At 50.8% G+C, this 12208-nt stretch overlaps 1 protein-coding gene across 2 annotated transcripts; it reads right to left on the reverse strand.

Annotated features, from left to right (window-relative positions):
- Positions 1-5614: 5614 nt before the first annotated feature.
- Positions 5615-12079, reverse strand: LINGO4 (leucine rich repeat and Ig domain containing 4). 2 transcript variants are annotated; one of them, XM_025400871.1, is made up of 2 exons: positions 10588-12079; positions 5615-8082 (listed from the first exon to the last, which is right to left on the reverse strand). In XM_025400871.1, exon 2 carries the CDS (start codon positions 8067-8069, stop codon positions 6288-6290), a length of 1782 nt encoding a protein of 593 aa, XP_025256656.1. In that variant the 5' UTR covers positions 8070-8082; positions 10588-12079; the 3' UTR covers positions 5615-6287. The 2 variants fall into 2 exon arrangements, with proteins under 2 accessions (XP_025256656.1, XP_025256665.1); XM_025400880.1 differs by having other exon boundaries at positions 6288-8072; positions 10569-10634.
- Positions 12080-12208: the final 129 nt, after the last annotated feature.

Below are 12208 nucleotides of genomic sequence, written 5' to 3' on the forward strand. Positions count from 1 at the left end.
CATTACTAGTGCCCCAGAAGCCACTTGTGTGTTCCCTCGCAGTCACTGCTCTTCTCAAGGACAACCACTCTTCTGACTCCTGATATCATAAACTAATTTTGCCTGTTCTTGCTTTTTATGTAAAGAGAATCAGAGTATGTATTCTTTTGTGTCTGGCTTCCTTTATTCAAATTATTTATGTGAGATTCAGTCATATTGTGTATAGTTTTAGTCCCTTCATTCTGACTACTGTGTAGTATAATATTGTGGGGCTATATTGAACCATAATTTACTTTTCTATTCTGTTATTGTTATTTTGACTGGAATCACATATTTTTAGATTATATAAAGGAGAATGTATGATATAGAGTCTTCCTATACATTTAAGTCATTGGCGCCCCATCAGTAGAATTTTAGTTTTCATTATGTAGAATTTACATACTTCTTGTTAAAATTATTCCTAGGTATTTGAGTGCCTTGATTGCCATAGCTATTTTTACTTTAAAAAGGACAAAATGGTAGTTCAAATCCAAGGAAGAATGTGTCCAGTGTTTATATAAAAATACAGGCCTACTTTATGGGTCCATCTTCTTCTAGCTCCAGTGAAGGTGGGATGGGCAAAAAGAGGAAATGAAGTCTGAAAAAGGGGTTACAGTTTATAGATAAACCACAAGAGGAATTTATTTCTTTTTAAAGACAGAGTCTTGCTCTGTTGCCCAGGCTTGAGGCAATGGCATGGTCTCTACTCATGCAACCTCCACCTCCCAGGCTCAAGCGATCCTCCTGCCTCAGCCTCCCAAGTAGCTGAGACTACAGACATGCACCACCACGCCTGGCTAACTTTTGTCTTAGTAGAGATGGGGTTTCACCATGTTGCCCAGGCTGGTCTGAGATTCCTGGGCTGAAGTGATCCACTTGCCTCAGCATCCCAAAGTGCTGGGATTACAGGTGTGAGCCACCGTGATCTTATTTTTAAATAAGATTTATTTTATCTTATTTAAAAATAAGATTGAATTCTAACTTGCTGGGTAGGGAGGTTGGGGAGCAGAAGAAATAACTTTGAGTGAGCTGATGCCAAACTCACCCTCAAGTCACTGTACATTTGGGATTTGTCATCTCATTTCTCCTCTCAGATCCCAAATCAGGATTGAAAGATTGAATTGTGAGATGCTGGGATTGAGTGAACTGAAATTTCTTTATTCTCATCTCCAGTCCTAAGAGTCTATTCTCTTTCCCTGAAGGGTGTTCTGAACAGGCTATGGGAGGCATTAGGTGGAGTGAGTTAAGATAAGGTCTGGGTTGCCCAGAGGGTTCAGTGAGCAGGTGTTCCCTTTAATAAACTGAAGCAGGAAAGTAGATCTTAGCTAGGGATCTGGGCAGTGAGGGGGGCTCTGAAATACAAGGAGCCTGGCTCCAGAGCCTTGGCTGCCCACAGAGTTCCCTCCCTGTACAACATACGAATGATCCATTCAAGTGCCATTCAGCTATTTGAGTCTGAAAAACAGCACTCATCTCTCCTGTTGCCCATCGTAGGAGTCACCCCCCTCCTCCCCACTTAAGCCTCTTAACCACAGTGACTGGGAGCATGAGCCTCAGTGTCCTCACTTACGCTGGTGCTACTATTCCATCTTTAGACCGGATTGAATTGTGGCAGATGCCCTAGGAGAGAATTCTCCTCAGCCTCTCTGACCACCACTACCCAGCTGTATCTTCCTACTTAATTCCCCTTATGAAGCAATTTGGAGGAACAGGACCCAGGAGTCCCTGGGTTCAGATGCTTTCCAGTCTGAGTCACCACCGTACTGACTTCTTACAGCAAGAGTTCCACCCAAAGTCTCCCTGAGATGGGTGCTGGTGGGAGAAGGGGACAGGGGTGGAGAGAATGCTGGAGCATTTTTGTGTGTTTTCTTGCTGGGCTCATTCTAATACCTGCTCTTACCTGTGCTAACATCCACTTTGAACTGTAGTCCTTCTCAGCCTTTTCTCTTTGCCTCTAATGGACCCTGGGGAGCAAAGGTGGCCTGAGGCCTCAGAGTTTCCCCTGCAACCTGTGGCTTCTTATAGCAGAATTTCTTAACCTATATTCTGTGGAGTCTGTGATAGCTTCAGAATAACTGGACAATTTACAAACATTTTTGTTCATAGCTTACATCAGGAATTCTCAGAGGGGTCTGTGACTCAAAAAAGTTGAGGATCATTGCTTAGCTGGGCTCTCATCTCCTGAATCAGGGATCCAGCACAGCACAGGAAATAGAAATCGGAAATAGAGAAAGATTGTATCGGGGACCGAAATGTGGAGTGCTGAGATGGTGCCACAGGATCTTTGGGTCCAGAGTTCTCGCTCAGCTTAGGTGAGACCATGTCTGAGATGGAAGAGAGAGGGGTGGAAGGAGGGCAGGATGGAATACCCTCAGAAAGGTTCTGTCAAGCAGGGATGGGCGGAAAGTAGGCAGAGTCAAATTCTTCTCCAATCTGAAATAGCTCACAGATTGTTCCACCAATCTGTGCAACCTCTCTCTAACCTCGGAGGTTGTTGAGGTTAGAACCCAGAAAAGAACTAGGAAATCTGAAGCCTCCATTTCAGAGAATCCTTTGCTGGAAGCCAGGCATTTCACTGCAGTCCATTTGCTCCCTGGAATTTCTGCTCCTTTCTACCAGTCCCTGAGGCAGAGGCTGTAAGGACATTCGGAGAGAGGAAAGAGTGAAAACAAAGAAAAACCCCAACCTCCTGAATCAGGTGCATTTGAGTTAATGAAGAAGGTGAGGACCAATAACTGAGCCCAGTCCCCCCTGAAAGTTCAGAGTGGATGGGTTGGAAAATTTCCCCTTTCTTACAGGTCATGTCCTGCAACTGAAAGGCCCTGGGAGAGAGAGCCGTGAGGGCGTGGCAGTGAGGATGGCAGTGTGGTGGAAAGGGGGAGTTTTCAGTCAGACAGCTGTGAGCTCAAATAGCTAGGTACTATTTACTAACTAGCTTTGCGCACTTTACTCTATTTGACCTTTAGTTTCATCAGCTAAGATGCCTCCCTACTTTATAGGGTTGATGTAAGGATTAAATAAGAAAATATATATAAAGCCACTGACATAGAATAGGCCCTCAATAAATGCAGTTCTTCTCTTTGAACTGCTGTCCCGCCCTGGGCAGAACCTCCATTAGATTGTCCCCATGGTGTGGCACCATACATCCCTGCACATGGTCCACAAAACTTCTGCACACAACACCCACTCATGTCCTTGGCTGCATTTGCACACTCATCAGCACACACACAGCAGCCTGTGCTGTCACAGCTGAGCTGAGGGCAGTCTTCCCAACAGGTAAGATGAGGGACTGGCATGCTAACGCTTGGACAAGCTGTGGAAGTACTCATCATAGTAAGCTTGTTACATGAATGTGCTTCACCCCTCAAAAGTATTCTGGAAAAGCTGTGAAAGGAGACAAAGGGGCTGTGGTGGGACTAACTCCATAGGCATTTCCTTGAGATTAAATGTGTTTCTTGAGGGATACTTTGTCCACCCACCACTGCCAAGGAGACCTTAGTCTATGCCCCAGGTCGTGATGTCTGAAGCTTTGCTGTCCAATATGGTAGCCATTGGCCACATGTGGCTATTGAATGCTTGTAAAGGTAGGTGGTACAGCTGAGGAATGGAATTTTAAATTTATTTAATTTTAATTTAAAATTTAAAACATATTTGATTCAGTTATCAGAAAATGTTTTATGTTTGGAAAAACTTAGATGTGTGAATCTACTTTCTCAACAGTGACCTGTATGAAATCTAAATATGGATTTTTCTGGTGAAAATTTAGTAACTGAATTGCAATGTTGAGATGTACTATAAGTGTAAAAAATACATGGATTTTAAAGACCTAATAGGAAAAAATGTTAAATATTTTATGATTGATTTTTGTATTGATAATATATTGAAATGATAATAGTTTGGGTATATTGTGTTAAATAAAATAAGTATTAAAATTAAATGTATCTGTTTCATTTTGATTTTTTAATGTAGTAGCTACTAGAAAATTTGAAATTACATATGTGACTTAGATTCTACGTCTGTTGGGTAGCTCTGTTCTGGAGTCTTTGAGACTTCAGAGACTTTGGGCAGCAGCATGTCCCAGCGCCAGACAGTCATCTGTTCCCCACTGCGTCAGGGGCTTCCCAGAGAAGATTTCTCTGAACAGCGTTGCTGCTTCCGCATTGCAGAGAGGGCAACTAGAGTGAGAACCTTCAGCATCTGACTCCCAAGTCCCAACCTAATAAGCTGCTGGTGGAAGGTTATGGAAAGGAGGGGGAGGGCTGTGCCCCAGGAAATCTATCTGGTACATTATACACTAAAGAAGGGGAAGTTGCTGGGATGCTAATTGAGTTGTGTGTGCATGGTGGGTGGGAGGTTGCAGGCTCAGGGAAACTCATTTCTCAAGCAGGTCAGTTTCTCCAGCCTCACTCTCCTGTCTGCCTGGTTCTCACATTCACCTCTGGTCCTACCCCCATATTCCTATCTCTGCCCCACTAAAGAGCGGCCTGCCTGTGAAGTCCAGTTTCACCTCCTCAGTGGTGCTGAGTGTCTCACCTGTCAGGCAGTTTGAGCTGGGAATCTTCTAATGAGTGGAGTCTCCTCAGAGCAAGGACAACAGCAGCAGGAATCAACTAGAAAGCTCACAATGCTTGCATCTGGTTTGGTGTAGTGGTGGGTGGGAGGAAACTAAGGACGCTGGGCAGATGCTGCTGCGGAGAAAGGCTCCCTGGGGCCACGTGATTCTTCCCTTCTCAGTCCCTCCTCCCACTCCTCTCCTCTCCCTGTCACTCCTCCCTTCCAGTCATGCTGAGGCCGTTGCTCTGTACCTTGAGCTTCCAGCATCTCTACTTCTTTTTGGGCTCTGCTTTGCCCTCTATTTGAAGCACAGTCAGTGGTACTCAGCAGTTTCACCTCCCACTCCACCTCCCCATCTGGGGGTCTCTGTAAATCAGTGACCTCTACCCGGAGACAGCTTCCCACTGGGGCTACACTAATCACAGAACCAGAGGAAGCTGCAGAAGGATGGTGGAAATTAACTAGGCAGGCAGTTACTGCTGCTCCCCCTTCCCTCCACTTCTCACTACGGCCTGCTGTGCCCTCCTCCCTGTTCCTCCAAGCCTAGTCTCTGCAGTGTCCTGGGTCTCTCTCCTTTGACAACTGCGGATTCTTGCGTTTGTTAGTCATTATCTTGGAGTTCTGACTTTTCCCCAAGGGCACTAGGGATCTGTGACACAAAAATGATGGGAGCTGCCATGGAGAAATGGGAAAGAGGGGCAGCAGCTGGGTGTCTCAGGTGGAATTTCTATGTAGGGAACCCCTGGAAGGTGGAGGATCGCTCCTTCTCCAGTTCCAGAGATGGGGAGTGAAAAGGAAAGGATTGAGGCTGAAACCAGGGCTAGGAGTGCTGATCCCTCCAGGCATGGGGGTGGGGGTGTAGGGGGGTGAGGAGAGTGGAGGTGGGAGGGGCACTCCTTACCCTGTTTGTCAGGCAGGTTAGATGGAGGCAAGGCCATTGGGACACATGATCAATGGGCAAGCAGAAAGAGAAGGAGTGGGGAGATATAACAGAAATGAGGGTAGGAAATAGACTGAAATAAAGAAAACTCCAGATATGACATTTAGCTTTGGCTGCTACTGTTGTGGCCCTTTGGCAGCAGGTTTAATGATCTGGCAGACAGAGGAAGGTGGTAGAGGCTCATGCAAACACAGTGCAGTGTGTGGTCTGTCCTCCCCATCCCACACTCTGTCCCCATCCTCTTCTCTGTGGCTTGAGGGTCCTTTGCTCTTAATCCTGTACCTAGGGACAGGGTTGGGGTGGGGAGCAGAAAAGAAAGGGACTCTGCCAGGTTGACAAACAGAGACTCCAAGGAGCAAGTGGCACTTCCCAGCCCCACCTCTGAAATAATCTTATAGCTGTGGTTGGCAATTGGTTATTAAAGGATATAGGCGTGTGTGAAGAAAGCCTAGTGGTTAAACTAGCTGACTAGAGCTTTATGTTTCCTGTTTTGTGTGTGGAGGGGACGAAGGGAGGGCTGGACTAACGACGGGGTCTGTATCTGCAGCTCCCTGGGACCCTCAGAGAAGAAATGACAATGCTATCGTCAGACTGGAAAAGCTCAGGAGGCAGACTCTCTGGCAGGAGGCATCGCTAGTTGCTGGCACAACGCAGACGGGAGGTGCGGGAGAGCGGTGCTGCTCAGGACCAGGTTCTGGTTCAAGCAGCCTTGGTTCTGTCTTCCCCTTTGGTATCTGAAGCGGACTTGGTGGGTTCCCCACTGGGGAAGGAAAGGTCAGAAGAGCTTGGCAGTGACCCGGTTACCCCCAGAGTTTCTATCCCCAGAGGGCCGAGGTGCCACAAAGTCAAAGGTCATGTGATGTTTGACCCGACCTTTGCCCTTGCTCCAAAGGGCAATCAGGCCAAAGCAGAGGGTCACTGAGGTGAGGAAGGGGAGGAAGCCGACTGCCAGCACCATGGCCACACCTCTGCTATCCAGAAAAAAAGGCCCTGGGATCCCTGGCACGGTGATGTTGGGGTCAGAAAGTGTGCCGTTTGGTGGTTCCACCTGGATGACTTCCAGCCAGGTCCTCAAGGAGTCATTCCCAGCAACATTGCTGACCACACAGACATAGGCCCCTCTGTCCCGTAGCTGCACTGAGCGGATCTCCAGTGTCCCATCCTCTAGGACCCTTACTCTCCCAGCCCTGCCCAGCCAAGCCCCATGAGGCCTCATCCAGGAGACGGTGGGGGCTGGGTCTCCATCTCCAGAGCAGGAGAAAACTGCATGCCCGCCCTCTTCTGCAATGACCCATCGAGGCCCTGACTTTCGGATCAGGGCTGGTTTGCAGGTGAAGTGCCCCGGAGGCAGTATGTCTGAAAACTCCCTCAGGCTCTTCCCCTGAACATGCTGGGGGCCAGCACAGGCAGGCGGGGAAGTGCCAAAGTCCAGGCGGCGGCGGAGCCGGAGAAGCCAAAGGAGGCGGCAGTCACAGGTTAGGGGGTTGCCAGATAGCCTCAGGGTGACCAGTTTGTCTGGGGAAGGGAAGGCTGTTTCCTCTAGTGTCTGAAGGGCGTTATCTGCCACATCCAGGAGGTGGAAGGCAGTCAAGCCATGGAAGGCATGGGCAGCAATGGAGGTGAGGCATGCCCCTGACAGGCGTAGCTCCTGGAGCCGCACCAGGGGGCTGAGCCTTCGGGCTGGGATGGCTGAGATGGGATTCTGAGACAGATCCAGGACCCTGAGAAAGCTCAGGTGGTGTAGTGCTTGGAAGGGCACCGAGCTTAGATTGCAGCGGGTGATGGCCAGGCTGCTAAGATTAAGCCCAACGAGGCTCCCAGGGTCCAGAGCCTCCAGAGATGGCCAGTGGTGGATCTCCAGCTCCTTGAGCTGCCCCAGCCCCCGCAGGGCCCCAGCTGGCAGCCTCCCAATATCCAATTCTCGAAGCCTTAGGGCCACTAGTGCTGGGAGACGGGCGAGGGCTAGGCCAGGCACTGTGCTGAGGTTGCAGCGCTCCAGGGTGAGGGTGCTCAGCTTGGCCAGCCCTGCAAAGGCCCCTGGAGCCACAAATACCAGGTGGTTGTCCCCAACCTCCAGCTTCTGGAGGCTGCCTAGCTCCCCAAAAGCTCCATCTAGGAAGAGGACAATTTGGTTGAGGCGGAGGTCCAGCAGGGTCAGGGCAGAGAGGCCTGAGAAGACCCCAGGCCCCATGATTCTGAGCCGATTGCCCTGCAGCCTCAGGGTGAGTAGGCTTTGTAGGCCATGGAAGGCCCCGGGCTCAAGGGTGGAGAGCTGGTTGTAGCTGAGATCCAATTCCTGGAGCAGGCTCAGGCGGGAGAGCATTCCCCGCTGGAGTCCCCACAGGCGATTCCCGCTCAGGTCCAGGAGCTCAGTGTCCAGTGGGAGTCCTCCAGGTACAGCCTCCAGTTGCCTGTGGCCACAGAGCACAGCCTGGGGCTGGGAGGTGCAGTCACACACAGCAGGGCAGCTGCCACCACTCCCTCCAGGTAGGAGGAGGAGGAAAAGGAGTGGGGGCCATGGGGGCCAGGCTTGCTTTGGAGCTGTGGCCGCATCCATTCCCTCTTCAGTCCTGGAACAGATGATGACACGACCCTTTTTGGAAAGTGGCTTCAGATGATGGTGACCCTGGACTTCCTGGCCCTTCTTAGAGGGGAGAGAAATTGAGCTATCTGTCTCAGCATTGCCAACAAGTAGGGCACAGAACCAGGAAGAATTATTGTGTGCCACCTCCCTGGGGCTTCCTGGAGCTTCTCTTTGGGGAATCTCTGCTTTCCTCCCTCTTCCAGCCCTGGATAACCAGCCAAGTGCTTACTGGCTCATAGAACCCTAGCCAAGCCTGATTTCTGTGGGGGAAAGACTTATGGGAATGGGTCAGGGAACAGCAGGGAGTCTTTCTGACTTAGTTGGAGTTTCCCGATGTCTGTGAGATCCAGGAGTATCTCAGGTCCCTTCTACCTGATATCTACTCTCCCCAAGCTCTGCTCTGTCCCTCCCTGCTCGCCCTTATTCTTTCATGTTATGTACCCATAGCTTTGCCTAAGGCTCAGGGAGATCATGTCCTTGGCCCAGAGTTCCCTGTCCTGACTGGAGAGGTCCTTACCTTGACTAGCTCACCCAAGGCTGGGAAACATGCAGGCCTCAGCTCCACCCCCATGCTGAGCCCTTCTCCAGCCTGGCCCAGGGCCTGAGCCCTGGACTAGCAAGATCCAATCTCCCCAAAATGCCTGTGTGGACAATGGCCAAGCTGTACATTAGCTGTGGCATAGGATGCAGGGGGCACTTGACTGGGAAGCTGGGAATACCCTGCAAGAGCCCAAGGGCAACTGCTTCTCCACTACAGATGAAGCTGGGGTGTGTGAGAGACCCAAAGGATGCCCAGGTTTTGAGTTCTGTTGCTTGGTCTTCAGTCTTGGGCTTCCCTCATATCCCTCCTTAATGGTGTTTGGATTCTGGTCCAGTGTGTGGATCTGAGGGAGAGCTCTTGTCCCTTTTGGCCTGAGCTGCCTGAGAAATTCCCAAGAGACAGATTGTGAACCAGGGAGCATAGATAAGTGAGGAGAGACAGCATCTGACAGAGCATTGTAGGGTGGGGAGGAAGGGAGCCCTCGGTTGGCACAGCAGATATCTGGGCACAGGCAGCGTGCAGAACCTTTAGACTTATAGTCAGTTTCTGGGTACCAGGATCTGGAAACTCTCAGGAAGATGTTGACTACAATGGCTGAGGTGACAGAGGAGAAGGGGCCCTCTAGGTGGTGAGGGCCCCTGACTCACCCTGTTCGATGTCAACAGGGACCCCAAGGGAGGGGAAGTACTGGAATTGGCAAGGGATGTCTACAGAGATAGGAGCAAAATCCCACAGATGCTCTCTCAGAGACAGGGTGTCTGAGTCTCTCCTGAGCAGCAATCCTGATCACCTTTGGGCTTGAGGGCTTCAGGCTCTCTGAGCTCTACAGGGTCAGCTTTCTACTACATGCCCTATTTTTTCTCATGTGGAACTTAGGAGAGGCAGTTTAAGAGATGGTCATTTCTTCCCCTTTCCTTCCCACTCTCCACCCCCTGGAAGGATCATTCTAGTGGTTATCCTACAGCCACTTCAGAGGATTGTCCTAGTTGGAAAACTAAAGAAAGAGGCCAAAAGAGCAGAAGGATGCAGAAAACTGGTCTGAGGCTTGGGGATGAGAAAGAATAACGTGGGGCAAAGACTGCAGAGCAGACTCCTCTCGCCCCATCCTGACCTAACAGGTCTCTGTGGCATGCCCAGAGCTCTCCTGGGAAAGATGGCCCAGCCTCCCTTGTTCTCCCTGGGCTTGTTCTGGGAAGTCCATCTGACAGCTAGCTCTTCATCACTACTGCTGCAGTTCCTGCCCATCCTCTGCTCTGCATTCAGCAAAAGTGCAGTGAAGCACGTAACCCAGCTTTCTTCCTTCCTGCTCCGGTGAGTTTCCCCTGAGTCCCAAAGCCTGCTGGGCCAGGGGCTGAGGGAGATGGAGCAACCTATTTTATTTCTAAGGTGGCTAATTTAATCACAAACTTCCCTCGTCAACCTCCATGGCTGCAGGACCGGCTCCCGGCCACTTTGCAGGAAGAGAGATGTCAGAACCACTTTTTTGTCCCTTCAGTGGGGTGGGGACATCACCAAGACATGACTCTTGAGGGCATCACCCCCTCAAGGGTAGGGAGCTTTCTTCTTTGTGTGGCAGTCCAGAGACACTTTTGAACCTGGGTATCCTGTATCCTCTTTAAAGCACACCTCACTGACGACTGGGAACTGTGTGGGTAGAGGGTTCCTGGGGGAAATATTTCTGGAAGATCCACACTGGCTGTGGAGAAAAACCCTTCCAGAGGAAGGGGAGCACTGGGGAGATGGAAGGGAGGTCTCCTTGGAGCTCTTCCACTCAGGGGTACTTGGGATATTTGAGTTTCCCCCTCAAAGTTCCATGGGGCCAGGATTAATTGTTGGCAGGGTGGGGGCCCAAACCCTCTTGCCTTGAGGGGCACACTAGTCTGGCCTGTCTCTGAGAATGTTATGGAAAAGGGCAGCTGCATCTTCGGGACAGAGGGTGCGGGCACTTACCGGAGAAGCTGGAAGGTGGCATCAAGTTTGGCACTGCATCTGTCCAGCGCTGGGGGCCCTGTCCCATTCGAGCTGCACCTCAGGCCCCTGCACCTTCCCTGTGTGCCTCAACCCCCGCTGCCTGGCTGCCCGGCTGCTGCCTGCCGCTGCTGCTGCTGCTGTTGCTGCTGCGGCCGCTGCTGCCAAGACTGAGGTGGAGAAAAGAGCCAGAAAGCATTTCTCCTTTTTTTTTTTTTTTCCTCTCTCTCTCTTTTTAAACCAGGCAAGAATGAGTCTGCAGCAACCCTGTTGGTGCAAAATAAATAAATAAAGCAACCAGGGAGGGCTGCAGCAAGCACCACTACAGGCTGGCGAGTGACAGGGGAGGGATCCAGGAGGGAGGCTCTGGTGCCAGGGAGGGGTCATGCAATAGCAAGAGCAGCAGGCTCTAGAGGATCTCTCTGACATCCTGATTTCCCCGCAGGGGAGCTCAGGCCAGACACCTTCCAGAGGATTGTCTTTTGGTCTCCCAGATGTGGAGCAATTCTGTGCAACCTCTAAATCTAAACATTCCCTGTGGGTATCATTTATGGGAAGTTCTCAGTCTACAGCATCTCCCGTGGAGCTCAGTTTGAGGCTCCTATAGTGGGGGTTCCTGAGGATTCATTCACAGTCCTCACTGAGGGACTGCTTCACCTGGGAGAAACTGCATGGGTGGGGTGAGGGTGGGTTGGATCTGTATAATGCTGATGGATTGCTGAGCTGGAAATCTGAGTCTTGACCCAGGAATGAGACTGGAGAGCAGGCATGCAGGTAATCTAATTTAAGGATCTCCTCTACCCCCTGACACACACACCTCTTGCCTTTAAAATCATTTTATAAAGAATGGCACAAGTTGGGGTTTATGTTTACTCAGATGAACCTGTCCCCTTAGAGGACACAATCCACCCCCAACCCCCCAACTGCCCATCATTGCTGTTAATCCCTCAGGGGAGGATTCACAGCTGTTTATGAAGCCAAGAGAGGTTCTGGGCAAGATCAGAGCTGGGGAAACAGGCCCAGGCCCTGCTCCCTGGTGTCCTCCATGTTGGAGTCAGCGGTGCCCAATGACAGGGTGATGCAATCGCATCTGCTTCCTTCTCCACAACAAGAGCAGGGCTAGCAGGCAGGCCAGCAAAGTCCTCCAAGGTCTGATCGTGCCTTCCGACTGACCAGTGCCAGCCACCTCTGCTTCTCTTGGCGCTTCTAGTGGTAGAAGACAGCTGGAGCTGGGGTGGTGTTTGGATCACCCCAGGCCCAAGATCAGTGGACCGGAGCACCATGGAAATCTCTGGGGGGTCCCTCAGGATTGGGACTTTTCCCGAGGCCACTAGGCTCCTCCAAGCTGTGGCCTCACGGATGAGAGAGATTGTGTCAGGTTCATGTGTCTCTGGAACTGCATGGCTGCTGTTGAGTCTATGTGTGTTTCCCCTGTGTATGGATATGTGTCTCTAATCAGATTTGTGCCAGCCCCTAAAGTGTATTTTTTTTTTTTTTTTTGAGGCGGAGTCTCGCTCTGTCGCCCAGGCTGGAGTGCAGTGGCGCGATCTCGGCTCACTGCAAGCTCCACCTCCCGGATTTACGCCATTCTCCTGCCTCAGCC

The sequence above is a fragment of the Theropithecus gelada genome, chromosome 1 (assembly GCF_003255815.1).
Source record: "Theropithecus gelada isolate Dixy chromosome 1, Tgel_1.0, whole genome shotgun sequence".
NCBI lineage: Eukaryota > Metazoa > Chordata > Mammalia > Primates > Cercopithecidae > Theropithecus > Theropithecus gelada.

Bases quoted from the DNA above. Each gene is read 5' to 3' on its own strand.
- LINGO4 (XM_025400871.1), bottom strand. From the start codon at position 8,069: ATGGATGCGGCCACAGCTCCAAAGCAAGCCTGGCCCCCATGGCCCCCA.